Raw genomic sequence first — 20,994 nt, forward strand, 5'->3', positions numbered from 1 at the left:
TAAATTAGATAATTTGCATAAATTAGGTAGTGGTCAGCCCCCACAGTTTCACTTTACCAGATTTGGCCCTCATTGCAAATAGGTTGGCCACCCCTGAAACATTTCAAAATGGTTTGGAGCAAGCAGTGTTTGGGGGCGGACCAAAGGGTGTTGGGGGCGGACCAGCAGCTTTAATGAGAACAATTTACATAAGTTCTTGCTTGCATGTTTCTGTCACTTCATTATTTATCTGCACAATCAACACTGTCAACAAATTTTCATCTGAGCACTATTAAATAATCATCCTCTTATTTATTAATTCATGTGATCAGTCTATTCATTATATTACAGTGACATTACTCACACACAGATCCTGGCATACATACACACTTTAAAATGGCATTGTTTAAGTTTCCCAGATCAACATGAAATATATAAGCATATATAGTGTCACAAGAGGCCAAAAACATATCTCTCCAATTCATAATTATTAATTATTGATACCATATACCATATAAGTGCCATTGTTTGTTTTACCATCTGATTGTTATATGCAGTTTATAGTTCAGAGGGCTTCATTTTAACACGGTTTGGGTCCAGAACAAACCCCAAATCCGTCAAAGATTAAAATTACATCCCCAGGGAACTCAAGTCTCGATTAGTAGCTGCCCACAACCTTAAGGTTAAAACAAGACTGACTGATAGTCTCGTGTTCTTCAAAGAACAAACCAGAGCAAAAAGGGTTACAAAAACGTTGTACTGTCCACAGTACCTGCAGAGCTGTGGTCTTTAGGGCACCGTTTAGCTGTCAGAGACAAACAGGCACATTTTCAGGATCACATGCACACGCAGTAGTAGAACATACTGGTTCATCTGCTGAACCACAGTAAAGTGCTGCAGAGAGGCATGTACGAGCACACGCACACACGCACATATACATGCACACACACACGCGCACACACACACATATACATGCACACACACACACACACAAATACACACACAAACACGCACGCACACACACACGCGCACACACGCACGCACACACACACACACACACACACACACACACACACACGCACACGCGCACGCACATGCACTTCCGTGCTTCAATATCATACAAGCCATAACACGTGCCTATAACTACTAAGTTAAATATAAGAAAATACTAGAGTAAAACGGTATGTATACATGTATACAAGCACATGCGCGCGAGCACGCACGCACACACACACACACACACACACACACACACACACACACACACACACACACACACACACACTTCCTTTTTTCAAGTGCCTAACCAAAAAGTTAGTTACAGCCTTTAACGTGATGGAATAACGTGATGGAATATAAACAACAAACTATTAACATCAGAATGTCGTAAAAGCTGCATGTTTCTACTACAGCTGGGCACAGTCACCTGACCTCTGCACTTAAACGTGCAATAAAGCGGCTTCCGCACCGCATGTCCGTGGGAACGCAAGACCAAAGAAAGTGTGACGAGGCGTTGCATATGTGAGCGTCACGTGCGCCGGTCCCACGTGCGCTCCGCTGGCGTTCAGGTGACGGTGTACAGCTCCTCCTTCTGGCTCCGGCAGACCCGGTAGCCGCAGAGCTTGGCCGGCCAGCCCCAGGGGGGCACGTGCGGCTCACGTGGAGGCAACAGGAAGACCACGCTGGTGGCCACCATCACGTGCCATATGGAGTGCGTGTAGTAGTAGTTGGCGTCGGTCTGAGCGAAGACGTACACACACACGCCCACCAGCGCCGACCCGATGCCCGGAATCAGGAAGAAGACCCATCGCTTCCACGAGGGCGGGTAGCAGTGGCGCCGTTTGACAGCTCGGTACACCTGCGCACACAGCAAACACCGGCTCCCTTGTTTTGTTTGCTACGTACTGTATCTGTATCTGACGGGCTGCTGTACACTTTAATGTTACTTGTGAGCCGTGAGCTGTCACTGTTGGTATATCACTATGGTGACTGTTCAGGCATTTACAGTTAGGTGTTAACTCACTTACATATGTATACAGCAAATGCACGTGTGCATACAGTTCATGCAAACCCCTACAGCACGCTATACTGCGTGCTCAAAGTACAGCGCTATAACGTGACAATAACCGTAATGTGTACAGTACAGCATCGGCCGACTTGCTTACCCAGGCGGTTACCATGGTAACCAAAGCCACCAGCACGGGGCCTAGCAGGTTCCACAGGCCTCGGCGGTCCAGCTGCATCGCCATGGCGATGAGGAGAGTCCCCGCCATGAAGAACATCTGGCGGTAGAGAAGCACATCTTCACACGTCAGACCAGAGCAATCAAAACACGCACGCGTCAGACCAGAGCAATCACACAGCAGCAGGACGGCGTGACCTGGGGCGGTCCAGGTCACACAACAGGTGAAGAGAACGTCACTGAACACGGCTGTGGGGTCGCGCCACAGGAACCAGACTGGAGCTCCCCAAAAAAGACGCTAGAATGGATTCTGCTCCTTCAAATCTTAATGGCGACGTCATAAAATATCAAAGTCGCCAAAGAACTTGTGGCTTGAGTCGCCCTCATCCAAAGCCAACGTTCTAGATTAACGTTACAGACATGGTTTAAATATGACGGGCAAGTGTTTAATCTATTCTAACAGTAATATTGTGTGTGCTAGCAACTATCAAATCTACAGGCAACCAGACAATCATCCCTCTCTCTCACTATCAAATCTACAGGGAATCAGACATCCCCCTCTTTCTCACTGGCCTACAAAAGGCAAATCTACTTTTCTTCTGCTGTTCTTTCCACAACACTAATGGCCTCCAAGTCCTCTCATGTCCACACACCACCAAAATCACGCAGACAGAAACCCTCTCAGGTCGTTGTCCACGATCTGCACACCTGTGACCTCCACCCCTCACCTCCGCCCCTTCACCTCCGCCCCTTCACCTCCGCCCCTTCACCTCCGCCCCTTCACCTCCGCCCCTTCACCTCCGCCCCTTCACCTCCGCCCCTTCACCTCCGCTACTTACGTATTTGATTGGCTCCCGCAGTCTTGCCATGCAGACGATGGTGACCCACACGGCCACCACGGACCCCAGGAAGTCACAGAACTGCAGCGTGTCATAGTCCATTATGCACATCACCGTCACGCCCGGCTGGTCACACGCGTGATAGAACTGCAAATACACACCGCCGGGTATCAACACGGGTCAGCGCTGCCAAACCTGCCACTGTCTCGGAGTGTGAAACCATCATGATACATCACAACAGCCACCACGGCGCCCTCGCTGACGGGACACACCGTGGAGAAGAACATGGTGAAGAGGTAGACGGCGGCCTCCACGTGGTAGGCACGGTGGAGCGCCACGACGATGGGGGGCACAAACAGCAGGTTGCTGAGTGTGAGCAGCAGGGCGGCGCTCAGCTGGCGTGAGAAGGGCAGGGCAGTAGTGCCGTCGGTACAACCCCAGCCCTGCCAGCCTGGGACAAACAAACAAACAAACGAGCAAACAAACAAAAATAGACACACCCATACAAACAAACAAACAAACAGAACAGGCTTGCTTTAGTGCTCTTGGCTGTATTTGATAGTTGATATTTGATGGTGGATCTAATAGTGCCTGGTTTACAGTGAAAAGTATGAAGCTTCTTCTCAGCGATGACTTAATTCAAGTAATACTTATCCACGTAACAGAAGAACGCACAAACGTCTTCGTTAAACAGCGTGCTTAATCTTACTTTCTGTTGCGCCTTCTCATGTACAAAACAAACAAACTAACTAACAATGTATGCTGCGCGTGTGTGTGTGACTCACCTGCTTTGCACACACACGCGGCGTAGAGGTAGCTCTGTGTGCGCAACAGCCTGCACTCCCCGTGTAGTCCGCAGTCGTCGATACACGCACTCACGCCGGCCGACACGGACACCGCCGCTGAGGCGTTAGCGCAATCGCTGCTAAAAGCACCACAAGCTCAGTTTAAAGGGGCGGCGTCTATAAAATACCGTAAGCGCAACAACACGGCCCATGGCTGCAGCTTTAAGCCCTCCCCCTCATTACAGTATTCAGTGTTCACTGCAGAAACTCCGCCCACACAGCCAGGCGGGCCTGCGCACGCGTGCGTGGTCGCACCTGCTGTTGCAGACGGTCTGCAGACTGAGGTACCACAGGGCTGCACGTGGAAATGGCACACGCAGCAAAGCCTTCGTCTCACTGCTGTTCACCTCAAGGGAGTAGCCCTGCGTGAACGCTGCGCACACACACACCAGAGCCAACACACACACACACACACACACACACACACACCAGAGCGCAACACACACACACACACACACACACACACACACACACACACACACACACACACACAGAACACAACACACACACACCAGAGCACAACACACACACACACACACCAGAACACAACACACACACACCAGAGCACAACACGCAACACACACACACACACACACACCAGAGCACAACACACACACACACACCAGAGCACAACACACACACACAGAACACAACACACACACACCAGAGCACAACACGCAACGCAACACACACACACACACACACACACACACACACACACACCCACACACACCCACACACACCAGTGCACAGTTTAAACCTGCCATCTGCTGAGAAGTATATCAGGTGTCTGGATGTTTTGCTGTAAATGTTGTTGATTTGATAAGGCACTTTGAATGTACCAACACACCTGTGTCACACGAGTGGCTGGTGTTAAGCTTAAGAACCGGGGCTGAAGGGGTGAGACACGCCCTGACACTGCCAAACGCACCAATCAGAGAGCTCTGTAACATGAATAATTCTCTGTCAAAACAAGGAATGCCACATCATGTGTACATCTCAATTTGTTTCAATTTGTTAACAAATGCCGAAAAGCTAGAAATCATGATACGCACAAAGCTTGACAAGAAATATATCATCACTATCCTTGAAACACACACACACACACACACAGACACGTCCTTCGACCCACCGTGTTCAGATCGAGCTGTACAGTGAGTGATCCCCCAGTGTCGGCGGCCGAGTCCAGGTCCAGCGTGAGCACGGTGGGCATGCTGGAGGCCACGCTCGTGTTCCCATCGGTAAGCGTGAACCGCACAGACAGCACATCCTGGTCCTCCCTGAACATGGCCGGGTTCCGCAGGCACACCCACTCCGAGGCGTTGTCGGCGTTACCCGTGGGGCTGTTGCCGGGGTGACTGGAGGCGTTACCGGCGGATTCCCCCAGCGAGGGGGCACCAAGGGGAAAGGAGGAATTGAAATCTGACGAGACACTCAAAGGCTTGCAACCAACTGGTTGTGCAGGAGACATGGGAGAGGGAGAGAGAAAGAGAGGGAGAGAGGAAGAGAGGAAGAGAGGGAGAGAAAGAGACGGAGGTTAGAGCATGAGCCAATTGAGCTGCGCCTCAACTCATATGAGCGTATGAGGAGCACAGTGCCCCAGTTCGTTCTCCCAGGAGCTTCAACCTCCACCAGAAGCAACGCTGGACGTCTCCACACGTTCCTGCTGCGTGGTCAAGATTCAAGATTCAAGATTCAAAGCTTTATTGTCACATGTACAGTAGAAAACGGGTTTCTCTGTACAATGAAATTCTTTTTTTGCTGTCTGCACCGGATGTAATAAAGTACAAAGTTTCCACAAATACTACTACTAATAATAAAAAATATATATATAAAACACCCTGAAATAAAAAATAAAAATAAAAATTATTTACAAATGTGCAGTTGGTGGGCAAGTATGAACAAAAGGTGCAACAAAGTGTAAACATACATTTGCAGTTGTATGTTTACTGTAAACAATCATGTGCAAAGGTCAGCTGTTTAAGAGTCTGATAGCTGTTGGGAAGGAAAGAAGTCTTTAATCTACTGTGCCGTCCTGGTGATTTTCGTAGCAGTTTTTATCACTCTCTCCAGGCGTTTACGGTCCTTCGCAGTCGAACTGCCGTACCACATGGTGATGCAGTTTGTCAGAATGGACTCGATGATGCAGCGGTAGACGTTGCTGAGTATTTTGGGTGACATTCCAAATTTCCTCAGCCTTCTCAAGAAATGTAACCGCTGCTGAGCCCTCTTCAGCACCTGTGTGGTGTTTAGTGTCCAAGTGAGGTCATCACTAATGTGGACCCCTAGGTATTTAACACTGTTCATTCTCTCCACCTCAAGGTCCCGGATAAACAGTGGCTGATGAAGTCTCCTCTCCCTTCTCATGTCCACTATCATCTCCTTTGTCTTGTCGATGTTGAGTGTGAGGTTGTTGTCCACACACCAGGTAACCAGACTGTTCACTTCACTCCTGTAGGCTGCCTCCTCTCCGCCAGTGATACGACCTATCACAGCAGTGTCGTCGGCGAACTTAAGGATGATGTTGTCAGGGTTGGAGGTGACACAGTCGTGGGTATAGAGGGTGTAGAGTATAGGGCTGAGGACACAGCCCTGAGGTGTACCAATGTTAGTTGTTATGCTGGCTGATGTTCTGTTTCCAATCCTAACAGACTGAGGCCTGCCAGTCAGGAAGTTTAAAAGCCAGTGACGGAGGGTGGGATGTAGTCCAAGAGATGACAGTTTATCTGTAAGTTTATGAGGTATGACCATGTTAAAGGCGGAGCTGTAGTCAATAAAGAGGATCCTGATGTAGGAGTCTTTATGTTCCAGGTGTGTGAGGGAGGCATGAAGGGCTGCAGCGATGGCATCCGAGGTCTGTAGTGTCTGGTATGTTGTTCTGAATGTGGGACAGCACAACTCTCTCGAAGCACTTCATAATGATTGGAGTGAGCGCTACTGGCCTATAGTCATTCAGGCAGGACGGGGGGTTCTTCTTGGGCAGAGGGATGATAGTGGTGGTCTTGTAACAGGTGGGAACTGTGCATTGTTTGAGGGAAAGGTTGAATATAGAGGTGAAAACATCAGCCAGCTCGTAAGCACATACTCTGAGGGCTCGACCAGGAATGTTGTCAGGTCCTGCAGCTTTGCGGGGGTTGATCCTCCTCAGGGCTTTGTGTACTTGGGCTGTCGAGACAACTGGTGGGGGGCTGGAGAGTTGTGTAATTGAGGCGTGTGTATTCTCTGTAATGGGGGGGTTGACGTCTCAAAGCGGGTGTAGAATTCATTGAGATCTTCTGGAAGGCTGTTTGAGGAACTTATGGCATTGTTGGGTCTGGATCTATAATCCGTAATTTGTTCCAGACATTGCCACATACGTCTGGGGTCAGCAGTGGAGTAGAACCCTTCTGTTTTCTCTCTATACTGTCTCTTGGCTGATTTTATGGCCTTCTTCAGTCTGTACTGTGCAAGTTTGAGCTCAGCCTCATCACCAGATCTAAAAGCAATGGAGTGTGCTCGTAGCATTTGCAGTACCTCACCATTTATCCAGGGCTTCTGGTTAGGGAATTTCTGGACTGTTATGGTGGGCACAATGTTTTCAATGCAAGTGCCAATGTACCCAGTCACATACTCAGCGTAGTTATCTATGTTCACAGAAGAGTCTTCCATAATGGCTGCCTCTCTGAACACCTCCCAGTCTGTTATGGCAAAACAGTCATACCTGTACTGTTGGCCGATATGACGAAGGTCGCTGTGATGTTTGGAAGACTGGTCTCCACCGTAACGCGGACCCACGCATTCCACGGTGGGTTGGAGATGGAAGCCGTGCACGGGTTCAGCCCAGAGCAGTTCGCTGTAAACACAGAACTCTGGCCCAAAGACCGGGAGCCTAAAGTGACCGACAGGCCACAGTCACTTCCAGCCACGGAACAGGCCTGGACCACCAGCTGTGTGTCCACCTTGGAGGAGAACTCAGGAACAAAGATCCTAAAACATCCAAAGGCATTAGAAGATCCGTCATTTTAAACACACAGATCAGGCTTCCTGTAGGATGAACCTGATCTTCAACTGTAATATCAGTGCTGACACGTCACTGGGAAACAGCTGCATCTAATCACACACACAAAAACACAGAAGCCAAAACATACACAGCTAAACTTCAAACTCTTTGTGATTTAATTGCTGATATTTTATTTGTGAATGTATTGATGTTTGAAAAGAATTAATTACTAAGGCTACAGAATCATACTTTTGTATCTCCTCATGAGATAATTAAAAATACAGAATAACCCATTGTTAATGAACACTAATGGTAATAACAACAAGTTAATTATATAACCTGGAGATTTGACCACTCGTCCCTTCAGCATTGCATCAAATGAAAAGGAATCATTTAGTTACTAGTAATCTACAATCACTACATGATGATGATGATGATGATGATGATGATTATGATGATGATGATTATGATGATGATGAGCTAGTATGTTACATACTAACATACTCACTGAAACATTTACACGGATGCAGTGTTGCCTGCCAAAAATACACACACAACATACTTGAAGTGGGCCAGTGTGGCTGGAAAGGTCAGTGTCTGTGTGACGGGAATGTTGGCTAGCAGGATCGGTGTGTCAGCCACTCTCCTCACATACATCTGAGGCTGGAATAAATACGAACAGGACGGCAGTCCCTGGCGTGCGCGACACACACACACACACACACACACACACACACACACACACACACACACACACACACATACACACACACACACAGAGCGGTTAACAACAAACCATTCTGTAGCATAATAATAATAATAATAATAATAATACATTTTATTTAATATGTGCCTTTCAAGTCACTCAAGGACACTGTACAGTTAAACATACAATGATAACGATAGAAAATAAAAATTTAAAAAGCATAACAATTTTACAAAACAGGAACTGAGATAAAATACACAAAAATGTTGCTTCGTTGACTGACTGGAAATGCCAGCCCAGCCGGAATGGATTCATTTTCACCAATCACCATTCAGGTAGCTCACCAGGTAGAACACGCTGAGCATGGTGCTAGCAACACCGAGGGGCAGGGTTTGGTTCACATGGAGCAGCCATGTCCTTGTGATAAAAATAGATATCACTGCATAACAGCGTTTGCCACACGACGCTAATGTAAACGCAATACCTGCTGCTCTATCTTGCCGTCGTCCTTGGGCAGGTGGGCGGCCAGGAACCAGTCTCCGGGGGCGGGCAGGCTCACGTTGAGCAGCGTGGCGTTTATGGCCTGCCCGCTGGGCACGGTCAGGGTGAGGTTGAACGCCAGGGACACCGCCGTGGAGTTGGGGAAGGCGGACAGGAGGGGGTCGATGACGGGGGGCGCGCCGGCTCGGACGTGCCTGACACAACACATCAGTCACAAATTAACAAAGCATCAACATGTCACATCAACATATGAGGACATTGGTGAAATGGTTCTTTTTATGAAAAATAAACGTTTTTCTTCATAAACTTATTTTGTCTTAAAAAACACACAGTACTTTCCAGAGGAAAATATTAGATGATAACTTAGAGGTTCCACATTAATTGCTTCCATTGTATTTTTTTCTTTTTGATTTATCTTCGGTTATTATCTTTATTCCACTTCATTTTGTTTCTAATCTGGTCCAAGAACGTTACAGCAGAAACAAAGAAACAAATCACGTCAACTGGACTTATTTGAAGCCTATGGCGCTCCCTCACTCACACGGCGATGTCCTGTGTGCCGCAGTTAAAGCCGGATCCCCGGATGGCGCTGAGCAACCAGCGCACAGACGCGGCGTCCTGCGGCACTCTGAACTGGAAGAGGCGCACACTGCCCAGCCAGCTGTACCGGGACAGCTTCTGTGGGCTTTTGGAGCAGAACTCCTGTACATACGTGAGATCTGCACACACAAACACGCCGTTTAGAAACCTCCGCTTAAGTGTGGATACGGGAAATAATCAGTATAATCCAGTTAAAACATCCTAAAGTGACCCAGTAGTTCTGAACACATGATGATGATCTGGTTATTATAATAATAAACTTTGGGCTTGACGCAATCTTGACGATACAAATATATTTCGCTAGCTGTCTCGCTAACGTGCGAGCCAAAATGTATCTAGTTTTAATATCAAAATGATACAATTTAAAAATAATAATCGCCCACGTCCAACGGTTTGTTATTATCGTGTATGCACCAACGCGCCTGTAAGCCCAACATGAAGTACAGATGCAGCAGACGCGCCCAGGCTACCCCGCTAGCAGCACGGCCCGTCCGCACACAGCCCGTAAACATCTACTAAAACCACAGATAAAACAAACTCACCGGCAGCTAAACAGCAGGTCAGCGTGGAAAGGAACCAAAGGCACAATAATGAATGTATTGCCATTTTTGTACATGTCCTAAATGCGGTATAATGTCATGTTTTTATGTATGTAGTCGTCAGCTGTTGTCAGCGGTTGCCTCCATGACTGCCACCAGTCACTTCCTGGTTGCGCAAGCTGAGGTGCGCTCTCTGTCCTCTCTGCGCTCCGTGTGCGTCAAACCAGCACGATGAGGTCTGTTATGGGGCTGTCAGGCGCTGTGGTGAGGAGGATTTCATCATCAAGTTTATAATCTCGTTGCAGATTTAGCAGGAAGCTGTAATCCATAACAACACTACGTCTAGTACTAGTACGAAGAAGAAGACAAGACACAATGAAAGAAAGAAATATGGATACGTTAATATCATCTCATTCTTACTTCATGGGGCGCTGAGCTTATGTTTATGATAAAGTTCACTGCAGCAGCTAATCAGATGTTATCCATCCCACTCTGAAACGTTTAAAATTGTGCTATACTCGATACATATTACAGCACATGACAATGATTTATTCTAGTTTACATGTTAATATTCAATGTAACATGAAATTGACCAGCACAACAGCAGAGTAAAAGTGATTCAGTGATATAGTGATTTGTTTTTGCGGAATTTGCGGAGGAGATCCACCCCCATACATCACACTGGAGATTCCTAACCATGACATTTTAATGTTGCTAAAGCAGCTTTATTCTGGTAACCTCTATGAAACAAAGCTTTGAGTCACGCAGTCAGAGCAAACCAAGGCCTTTGTTGCTATACTATGACATCATCGAAGCTTAGCAACCTCACTGGCTCTAGAAAACATAGTTGAACTTCACCTAATTAAACCTAGTTAACTAGATATCTCTTGGGGGAAAGAAAATGTCACTAGTCATTCATGTCTGTATATTGGAACCAAGTTTTAATTAATTAGTTAATTAATTAATTCAGACCTAGCTATCTCCCGGTTCATTTAACTTATTGTCTGTATTTAGTGAAGACCTAAAGAAAAGAACATTGTAGAATATTTCTAGTGTATAGCTTTTTTCACATTAGCCCAAGATTGGATCCAGCATATTGTATATTTTCATTTTCATTTTCATTTAAAGCAGAACACTCAAAATATTTCAAATGAAATACTCAAAACGCAGCTAGTACCATATTAAACTCACAGTCCTCCATCTTGCATGGAAGCACGTATCTCTTTACCCTGATAAAAATTAACAAACATTGTTCTAGATTTGTTTAGTACAATTGCCCAACTAACTAAAACAGACACCATAACTCAGATTACAACATCACATAATAGTAATGACATCATGCATTTTTTTTGTGACAAAGCATATTCAGCATATTAGAGATAACATTCAGAGTATTATTGTCAGGCAGACCAAAACAACCATGTAAATAAAAGCATTAGAATAATTTTTTTCTTACCTAAGAACATGATCTAATGTTTTTGATCTAATACTTAAAATCTTCCACCTGCTAACTAGATTCATTGCCCACACCCTAAAAACGTTCTTAAAGAAATTCTTCTTGAAGAAATCCAAACTTAAAATAAACACAATAAACTTCTCTATGAACATTAGCTGTATACCTGAGTCTTTCAAATTAGTAGTCATCAAGAAATGGTGGGGGTGTATAGGGGCGAATGTAGGGTGGGTTTGGTTATGTGGGTGAGGACAGCTGGTTCTGGGTCGGGGCTGGTCGTGCCCGGTTCACTCATGGACGCTCCCCTGAGACTACTGCACCACTCCAGAGGGGGGGCGCCTTGGAGCTCCGGAGTCCGGCTTGGCCCCCCGGCGTAGGGGCGGTTGGCCCGCTCCCCTGGGCGGTGGTGGTATGGGGCAGCCGGGTGCTCCTCGGCGGGAGGTGGGCCCTGCCGGGTGGTGGGTGGCTTTCCGGGCGCGTGGCGCCGTGGTTTTGCCGCTGGCCCCTGGGGGGAGGGGCATCCTGGGGGGGAGGCGCTCTGTTCCCTCTGGTTCCCCTGGACCTGCGCTCCTTGACTGGTGGGGCGCTGTCCGGGGTCTCTCTCTCCCGCCTGCGGGGGCGGGCGGGTGAGGGTTTCTGGGAAGTGCGGCTCTGGTACTCCACCGCTCTGTGGGGGGCCGTGGGCGGGTGGGATTCCCGGGTCTCTCTCCACCCGCCTCTGGCCTCTGGGGGAATGCTGTTGCAGCTACCCACCCTTGCTGGTAAGTACATTCCATACATCTATCCTATGTTGCACTTCTAGGTTGCACATAAACACACACTCACACACACCCATACATCGCACTCATCTATATGTATTTGGTTTACTTTCTGTACTTCTTTGCAGTGGTCATTTGAGCTGGTTGCGTGTTTTATTTTATTAATATTATTATTATTATTATTTTATTATTATTATTATTATTTTCTTCTTTTCTTTTTCTTCTCCTTTCTTCTCCTACCTCTGTCTTTTCCCTTTTTATTATTTCTCTCCCCCTCTTTTCTTGGTCCACCTAACCCCAATAATTATCACTTTGCATATTGTTATCACTATATATTGTTATCACTACACTATATATTATACAGAATTGTTATAATTGCCATTTAAATCTGTACATAAAAACAAAGTTGTCCTCCAAAGATGGGGGGGTGGAGGTGGGCCAAAAAAAAAAAAAAAAAAAAAAAAAAAAGTAGTCATCAAGAAAGTTTACCTGTCAATAGTTAAACTACAATCTACCTGCTTGTACCACTAAGTGCTCAAACAAGCTCCAGATAATTCTATATGCAACAGTTTTTAATAGTAATAGAACATTTGATCACATTGCTCCTATCTTAGCCATATTACATTGGCTCCCAGTCAAATTTTTGTATTGATTATAAAAACCTCTAATAACCTACAAAGCACTGAACAGTCTTGTCCCATAGTACCTTAGTGAAGTCCTGGTTCACAATGGTCTACCATATCTGCTCATATTAAAAGGTGCAGGCTCTTTAGCAGTACCTTAAATAAGAACATTTTATAGGTGGGAGTCTTTTCATATAAAAGTTTGCCAATTTTGGAATAACGTTCCTGCCAATGTTTGAGATTCAAACACAGCTTCAGTATTTAAGGCTAGGCTGAAGCCTATTTGTGCAGTCAGGAAAGTTATTAATACCTCTCATTTTAGGTTAATGTATAGTTAGGGGTTCATGGGCATTGAGAGTTACAGTAAAATGTGATGAATGAATGAATGTTCAATTTATATAGTGCCTTTCAGGATACCCAAGGCACGTTACAATTTAACACAGGTACAAGTCTCAGACAACCAATCACACACACACAGGCGAGAAGCGGCAGCCAATCACACACAGCGTACTCTACCGGGATCCACAGCCCCCTGGGGGACTGAATGGGGTGCAGGAAGGGGAGAGAGGACAGACCCTAGTGACAGAGCACCATCCACCACTGGGCATACAAGCACACACACATTCATGTACACACACTCAGACAACTCTTTTTATTGAACAGAGAGACACAGACACACACTCAGGGAGAATTTGTCAGGGACTGCCAATTTACCTAATCTTCATGTTTTTGGACTGTGGGAGGAAACCGGAGATCCCGGAGGAAACCCACGCAAACACAGGGAGAACATGGAAACTCCACTCAGATGTGATGTTATGATGCTGGACTAGGACTACTACAAACCTGGAAAAGCTTTCATTGCTTGTTTTTTCTTATTTTTGTTCTTTTTTGTTTACATTGTTATTATTGTGGTGTCCAGTGTGGATCAGATGATGAGGATTCCCCCTTTGATTCTAGGTTCAAGGTTTCTTCCTCATGCTCTGGGGGTTTTTCCTTGCCAGATCTGCCCTTGGCTTGCTCACTGGGACTCACCGGCCACTTTATTAGGTACACCTGTCCAACTGCTCGTTAACGCAAATGTCGAATCAGCCAATCACATGGCAGCAACTCAGTACATTTAGGCATGTAGACATGGCCAAGACGATCTGCTGCAGTTCAAACTGAGCATCAGAATGGGAAAGAAAGGTGATTTATTGGTGCAGTGGTGTGGGGGATATTTTTCTGGCACACTTTAATTATAAATGCATCATCGTCATCTGATGTAAGAAGTAACAAAAAGTTATTAAACAATGGTAAAGTTTTGAAATTTTAAAACACTTGTAGAGTGCATAATGAATAATGTATTGCTTAATACTAAATCAGAAAATGTCCCCCTGCTCTTGATAAATTTACTCACATAATATAATTTGTATTAATACATTTTCATTTAACACTTGCTTCACTAGCATTTAGCTGAAATGGTAAACTGATTTTTAAAACTGATTTTTTTAAAGAGAAATTAGCTTACTGTGGCATATGTTGGAGCAGATGCTGGACTTTTGGCTTTCTAGTTCCAAGGGCCCTGATTGCATGAACGCACAGACATCACCACTACCTCTACCTCCCTCCCCCCCCCCTCTCTCTCTCTCATAAAATCAGTTTTAGGCTACACAAATTATTTTAAGCGTTTAAATCATACTTTAGGATACTTGCCGGTTTTTGTTTCCTTTAAGTGAAAACTTAGGTTATTCACGACAGTAAAATATCTGCATGTATTTGCCTTATCTCTTTAATGGGATTTTATAAAGGGGCTCATTCAAAAGTCAAAATGGCGTGAGATCTGATTTCACGCCTTTTCAGTTCCACCCTTAAGTGTCTAACCAGGGAGCGATAACGACTCCAGTCGCTGCGTGTGTGTACAGTATGTCTTTGTGCGCGTGTCTGTGTGTTTGCGTAAGAGCGCAGGCGGGAGGAGGGACACTCGAGCGTCCCCCGGCACGAGCGGCCTCACAGCGGCCGCCGCTCGCGCTCGCTTCCGTCCTCCTCTCCGGTTGCTGGGCGCCAAGACAGACTCGCGCGCTGTTTAACCAGAACACAATTACAGCCTCGTGCACAAATATTTGCAAAGAAAACACACCCTGCGCCCCGCGCGATGGGTATAAATGCTCTTACCGATAACCATCAACGTGCCACTGAGCGCGGACCGACGAGCGACGTCCATCTCTACCGTTGCACGGTAAGAAAAACTCACGACACGCATGGAGCACAACGTAGTGGAACATTATTTGACATATTATTTGAATATTATTACAGTAAATTTATATTCACATTCGAAAGTACATTTATTCAACCTTTTGGTATTAATTCACTGAATCATCCTTTCTAGTTATATATTTTAATAAAGGTCCCTGAACAAAAGTTTCCATTAAAATATATTTGAACGGACATACAATTGATTTGATTATGCTAAGTGAATAATGTCTGATGTGAGGTCATACTGATATGAGGTCATAAGTAGCCATCTCATGTTATATTCTAATTTGTATTATGATGTAATAACCAGCAGATTAGCATATTGTATAACACCAGCACACTGACTTTGGGACATTTTAGCTGTGGAATGGCAGCGAGTGTGATCCGAACCCTGAGTGGCTACAGGCTCACCAGGCCCGTCCGGACATGCTTGATACTGGCTGAGGAAGATGAACCCGAAGAAGAGTATGAAGAGGAGCTCCGAGAAGTGACAGAGGCTGACTTTGAGGAAGAGGGTTCCCCAGCCGCCGGGTCCCCGGAGGAAGAGCACTGGGGCGCTGACCCGTCCTGTGGCACCACCGAAGCTGCCGACCGCCTGCTCCGATTCGCCGAGCTCATCAGCAACGACGTGCAACGCTACTTCGGACGCGGCCAGGACCCCGACGCCTGTGACGTGTACACGGACAGAGAGGGCCCGGAGGTGGGCAGCGGCCGCCAACGTTACTATGCCGACTTTGTGAGAGTGGCGGGGGCAGAGAAAGGGGCGGAGCCTGAAAAGCTGGGGCCCCTCGCGGAGCTCTTCCAGGAGACCCACCGGAAGAAGCAGGGATTACCCATGAGCCAACGGTGTTTACCCAGCAGCTTCTGGACCGAACCCCGCCCCCACCACCACCTCATTGCCCCTGGTGACCCCAGCACCCCAGACATGCTTGACTGTACAACAGAACCTGGTCTAAGCAACAGCAACACTTCAGTCCATATGCTGAGCACTTCAAGTACTCCAGTAAGTACAATCAGCAATTCTGGCACACCAGATTTCAGTGACTTGCTCGCCCACTGGGCATCTGACAGAGACAACAACCCCAGCGTGTTCAGCTGCGACTACCAGCTACCATGATGACCGAGACACGTGTACATATGCACACACACTTCATGTTGTTTTATCCAGCATTAATTATCTTTAAATGTCAGATTGCTTGTGATTCTTGTAATTTTTGCACTTTTTCTGTGACATTAGAAAATCTGTGAATAAATGTTTACTAAAAACGTATATGTGAATGGAATATGGTGACATCTTCCATGTCTGGTGCTCCTGTGTGTTTTATTCTCTGCTCATGCAGAATTTTCAAATGTAGAAGAAATACATGGAGAATTTGAGATAACACTATAGGCATTAGAAACTAAAACATTAAGAAAATGCCAAACGTTTTATTAAAAACTCAGTACAGTGTTACATAAACCAAGACGAAGGGTTACAATTAAAAAGGTTTACTGTCTGTTTACTATACTATGTTTGGTTCATTGAAGCTACCTTCTTTTAAATGTACGTTTCTCTGAGCTCAATTAAAATTTCTGTATGCATTATAGTGAATATCACACTATGGTATATAAACTAACAGTTTTAGTGGACTTCATCGTTAGGGACAGTCAATAATGGAAACAGCTAGACAGATGAGCTCATTTTGCAACGTGTGAAAGGCAGAGGTAGAACGTACCAAACTGGCCTAATGGTGATTCAGAGGTTTGAGTGTTAAACCACCAATTAGAGCTCTGCGTCGGTGCTGCACGGAGGAAACACGTGTAAAGGAGTGTAGTCTGCTATTGCTGAATTAGATGATGAAAATTACTTCACGTTTTGTAAAATATTTGCCTTCAGTCTACCTTTTCGTTCTTAGCCCATTAAAAAAAATGTGTGATGAAACCGACGCTTGAAAATTTGATTGAATAAAGAGATCATTTGCATTATTCCAGTAGACTATGTAAAACAGTCGACTGCATTGCAACGTTCAAAATTTGGTGTTGCGGTTAAGATTTGGATGCGTAATAGCAACCGAGTTGAGACAACTGAGTCAACTGAGTTGCTTAAAAACAGAAAGAACTTCCAATGAATGAGAGTCGGTAAATATAATTCTTCCAACTCAACGTCAGCAAGAGAAATTTGAAAGCGAGTTTAGGAAGAGCCCAGAAGCCCCAGTAGATTTGTTCCACGCACGCACCTGTGTGACTCGTCATTGTCAGCACGGTCTTATCAGCACCACGACGCCGGACAGCAGCACGAGACCGTTTCAGCACTCGCCACTCAGGACGCCTCGCTCTGCCGCGCGGGAATGAAGCTCTCTCGTGCCCTGGTTTACTCGTTCCTGCTGTGTGCTGTATGCACGAGGGCTGAAGAAGAACGCGAGGAGGAAAAGTCCGAAGAAGACACAGAAGAGATAGAGACTGAGCCCGAAAAAGAGAAGACGGATGAAATAACGGAGGACAAGGGCGTCTTGGTCCTTCATAGCAAGAACTTCGCAAGGGCCCTCAGCGAGAACAAATACTTGCTTGTGGAATTCTGTGAGTATGTCAATAAGTGCAGCGTAATAAAGTAGGCTAATTATAACAGTTGCGTTATAATGAATGGTGGCGAGTCGTACATGTGTGCGCCTGAGATAAATCTCCTGGGGATTGTGGGTCCTTCTTAAAGTCTCTCTCAAACTTCGTTGAAAAGTATTAAATAAATGTAGATTATATGCAAACACATCAAAATGCAGTTCTTTCTGTTTTTAAACGAATTAATTGTTGGTTATCCTATCCAAATTAAACTGATCTTTGGGTTTTCTTTTCATGACATGTTCAGCTCTAGCAGATGTGATCTGCTAAAGAACATTATTCTGCTTATCAATTAAAAAAATTACAATAAAATCTTTTTACTCGTTGCAACTTTTCTAAATTCAACACATTTTCTAAATTAGCTTCTTTAAACGATTCATTTTAAGATTCTATTCCAACTCTATCTCCATGTGGTAAGGACACAGTTCCAGGTGACACTCATTTATCACCAAAGAAAAAATAACACGCATGTGGCCTCTATCTGCTGCACACCCATCAGGCCAGATGCAAGTTTTCTCACGGTGAAAGGGTAAAGTGTACTAAGTTGTCACATGACCAAGGTTAGGTAAGACACGTAACGAATGCAGTATGACATTTACTATAGCCTAGACCACATCTCGTGAGCGATAAACCTCCTCGAGTTTGAGCTTGACCTGGGCGACAAATCTTGTATAATCTTCAGATATGTAAGAGGTTGTTTGTCTCGGTATTAAACACAAAAAGTATCAAATGAGCGAATATTTCAAGTGGAAACTGCCCGCGGGTGTTTTTCTCAGCTGATTGGTGTTAAAGGTTTCTCCACTTTCTCCTCGCTGCGTCCTCGTAAAAAGACGCGCCATGGTGCGGCCACTGTCGCAAACTTGAGCCGGTTTATGCCGAAGTGGCGGGGCAGCTCAAGACCGAATCGTCTCCGGTCCGCTTGGCCAAGGTCGACGGCACCGAGGAGCGGGACCTGGCCGAGGAGTTTGACGTCGACAGTTTCCCGACGCTTAAATTCTTCAAGGATGGCGTCAGGCAAAACGCGACGGACTTCACAGGTAGCGGTGGAGCTTCCCGTGTTGGAAACCGATATTACATTTAAGCTCCAGCTAATGTCCGTGAACGTGGTGTGTGTTGAAGGAAAACGCACCGTGAAAGGTATCGGTCAGTGGCTGCAGCGACGCTTGGGGCCCAGCGCTACGGTTCTGGAGGACGCCCAACACACCCAGCGGCTGCTCGACGCACACGACGTGGTGGTGGTGGGGTTTTTTGAGGCAAGTCATGTGCTGCAGTTCAAATGAGGTGTGTGTGTGTGTGTGTGTGTGTGTGAGAGAGAGAGAGAGAGAGAGAGAGAGAGAGAGAGAGAGAGAGAGAGAGAGAGAGAGAGAGAGAATATGTGTGTGGTGCTGCAAAAAGTTATTAGCACTGACAGATAACCTAACGTTACTGTTTTTGTACTCACATTGCCAATGTGATGAATTAGAATGCAAGATTTTTGCGTACGCATTACTGGGTGTTGGGCAACACTTAAGGTATTTAAAAAGTAATACATTTCAAGGTGCTAATGCTAAAAACGAGTTCTTCCAACTTACTTACTTAAAGAAACGCTGACGTCAGCCATTTTTCACTATGGTGTCATCTAAGCCATGCAGACCCACGTCAACACACAGAGACTCTTATCGCGCCCTCTCGATTGATGGATTTGCATACATTACGGCTATTTGCATGCTGATCATATAACATCCACTAGGGGGGGCTTTAGCACCCTCTGCACCGCCACTTCTCACGGCATCGGATTAGAACTAACAATTCATTATTAGGCAGCATTATGCTTTGAAGATTAATATGTTACTATACACACAAGTTTGGACGAATGGGACAAAAGACAACAAAGATTGCTAAATTAATCAGTGATGCCATGTGCAGTGTGTTTTAATATTGTGGTGTTTTATTCTTTCTCTATCTATCTATCTATCTATCTATCTATCTATCTATCTATCTATCTATCTATCTCTATCTCTCTCTCTCTCTCTCTCTCTCTCTCTCTCTCTCTCTTGCTCGCTCGCTCTGTCACACTGTCAGGAGCTTGAAGGAGAGGTGGCCAAAGTGTTTTATGACGTAGCATTAAACTCAGTCGATGTTACCTTTGGCCTCACAAGCAGTCCAGAACTCTTTAAGAAGTATGAAGTTCAGAAGGACACCGTTGTGCTCTTTAAAAAGGTGATATTTACTATTTTGCCATTTCTCTTAATTATGAATAATGATTAAATAGATATAGAATAGATGTAACATAGGCCTGTAGCCCAGGGTTAAACCAGTAACCCTAGTCTAACGATTCTAAAGTAAACATTTATTGAAATATGTTTTGTTAAAATATGTTCTAATTTGTGAGACTTTTAAGCTGATAGGGTGTAGCTAACTAACTCAGTTATTATGCCAGTGTAGAGTGAAGTGTAGAGGAATCCCATTTGCTCGCAATACTAACTTTACTGCCAGAGCTATGAACAGTAATTGGGAAAGAGACCATCTATCAACCCTTTTCTCTAATCAGAGTGGGGGAGGGGCCAGGGCACTCACACTGAAGCGCGAGCGGAGTCCGTTAGTCGGAGTCAGAGTGAGATTGAGGGAAGAGAGACACACTGAGATTTTACATGGTTTTTTTCGTGACCCAAATATAATTTTGTGTCCGAGTTTTAATTATTTGTATGTTTAAACGAGTTAACTGCTACCCGTTAGGTTTTGAGGAGCAGTAGAGTCACCCTGCCGTGTTTATACGGTTAATTGAAGTTTCAGCAATATTAGCATTCTGCTAACCGTTAGCGCTAGCTATTTCGCCGTTCATCGGCGAGTGTGTTGAACGGTAGACTGCACGTTTGTCAGCCGAGTGAGACAAGCCGCTAGCTGATAGCGCCCTGGGTTACCGGAACACCCAGAGTTCCTCAGTCTAGCCTCCGCGGGACGAAAACACCACCCGATAGCGCTCCGAGTTACCGGAATGCTCGGAGTTCCTCAGCCACCATTACAATCTCCACTGCATTCAAAGATGGCGGGAGCCCGAGTTTGTGAGCGCACTACACCTAAGCACTGATTCGTGTACCGTCCGAATATAAAGCCAAGGATTCGTTACATACTGCACTTCAACAGGCCTGCACCATTTTATTATTTTATTATTTTTATGCCAGCTTTT

The 20,994-nt window shown here is 45.5% G+C and overlaps 3 protein-coding genes across 4 annotated transcripts in view; 2 read left to right on the forward strand and 1 right to left on the reverse strand.

Moving 5' to 3' along the window:
* Positions 1-271: 271 nt before the first annotated feature.
* pgap6 (post-glycosylphosphatidylinositol attachment to proteins 6) lies at positions 272-10,386 on the reverse strand. Of its 2 annotated transcripts, none has more exons than XM_076982343.1 (13): positions 10,174-10,386; positions 9,573-9,750; positions 9,015-9,225; positions 8,387-8,517; positions 7,546-7,811; positions 4,978-5,297; positions 4,696-4,789; positions 4,101-4,218; positions 3,786-3,925; positions 3,273-3,451; positions 3,001-3,147; positions 2,145-2,261; positions 272-1,837 (listed from the first exon to the last, which is right to left on the reverse strand). In XM_076982343.1, exons 1-13 carry the CDS (start codon positions 10,235-10,237, stop codon positions 1,544-1,546), a joined length of 2,259 nt encoding a protein of 752 aa, XP_076838458.1. In that variant the 5' UTR covers positions 10,238-10,386; the 3' UTR covers positions 272-1,543. The 2 variants fall into 2 exon arrangements, with proteins under 2 accessions (XP_076838458.1, XP_076838459.1); XM_076982344.1 differs by having other exon boundaries at positions 3,786-3,922; positions 10,174-10,385.
* A 4,288-nt stretch (positions 10,387-14,674) lies between these two features.
* Positions 14,675-16,456, forward strand: percc1 (proline and glutamate rich with coiled coil 1). Its single transcript, XM_076983328.1, has 2 exons — positions 14,675-15,219; positions 15,597-16,456. Exons 1-2 carry the CDS (start codon positions 15,146-15,148, stop codon positions 16,351-16,353), a joined length of 831 nt encoding a protein of 276 aa, XP_076839443.1. The 5' UTR covers positions 14,675-15,145; the 3' UTR covers positions 16,354-16,456.
* Positions 16,457-17,533: 1,077 nt separating this feature from the next.
* pdia2 (protein disulfide isomerase family A, member 2) overlaps positions 17,534-20,994 on the forward strand; it is a 7,698-nt gene continuing 4,237 nt past the window's right edge. The window contains exons 1-4 of the mRNA XM_076983238.1: positions 17,534-17,792; positions 18,659-18,865; positions 18,948-19,081; positions 19,890-20,027. Of these exons, the coding sequence (XP_076839353.1) occupies positions 17,564-17,792; positions 18,659-18,865; positions 18,948-19,081; positions 19,890-20,027 (708 nt within the window). The 5' untranslated portion in view covers positions 17,534-17,563. The remainder of the gene's footprint in view (positions 17,793-18,658; positions 18,866-18,947; positions 19,082-19,889; positions 20,028-20,994) is intronic.

This window comes from Brachyhypopomus gauderio, chromosome 20, assembly GCF_052324685.1.
Source record: "Brachyhypopomus gauderio isolate BG-103 chromosome 20, BGAUD_0.2, whole genome shotgun sequence".
NCBI lineage: Eukaryota > Metazoa > Chordata > Actinopteri > Gymnotiformes > Hypopomidae > Brachyhypopomus > Brachyhypopomus gauderio.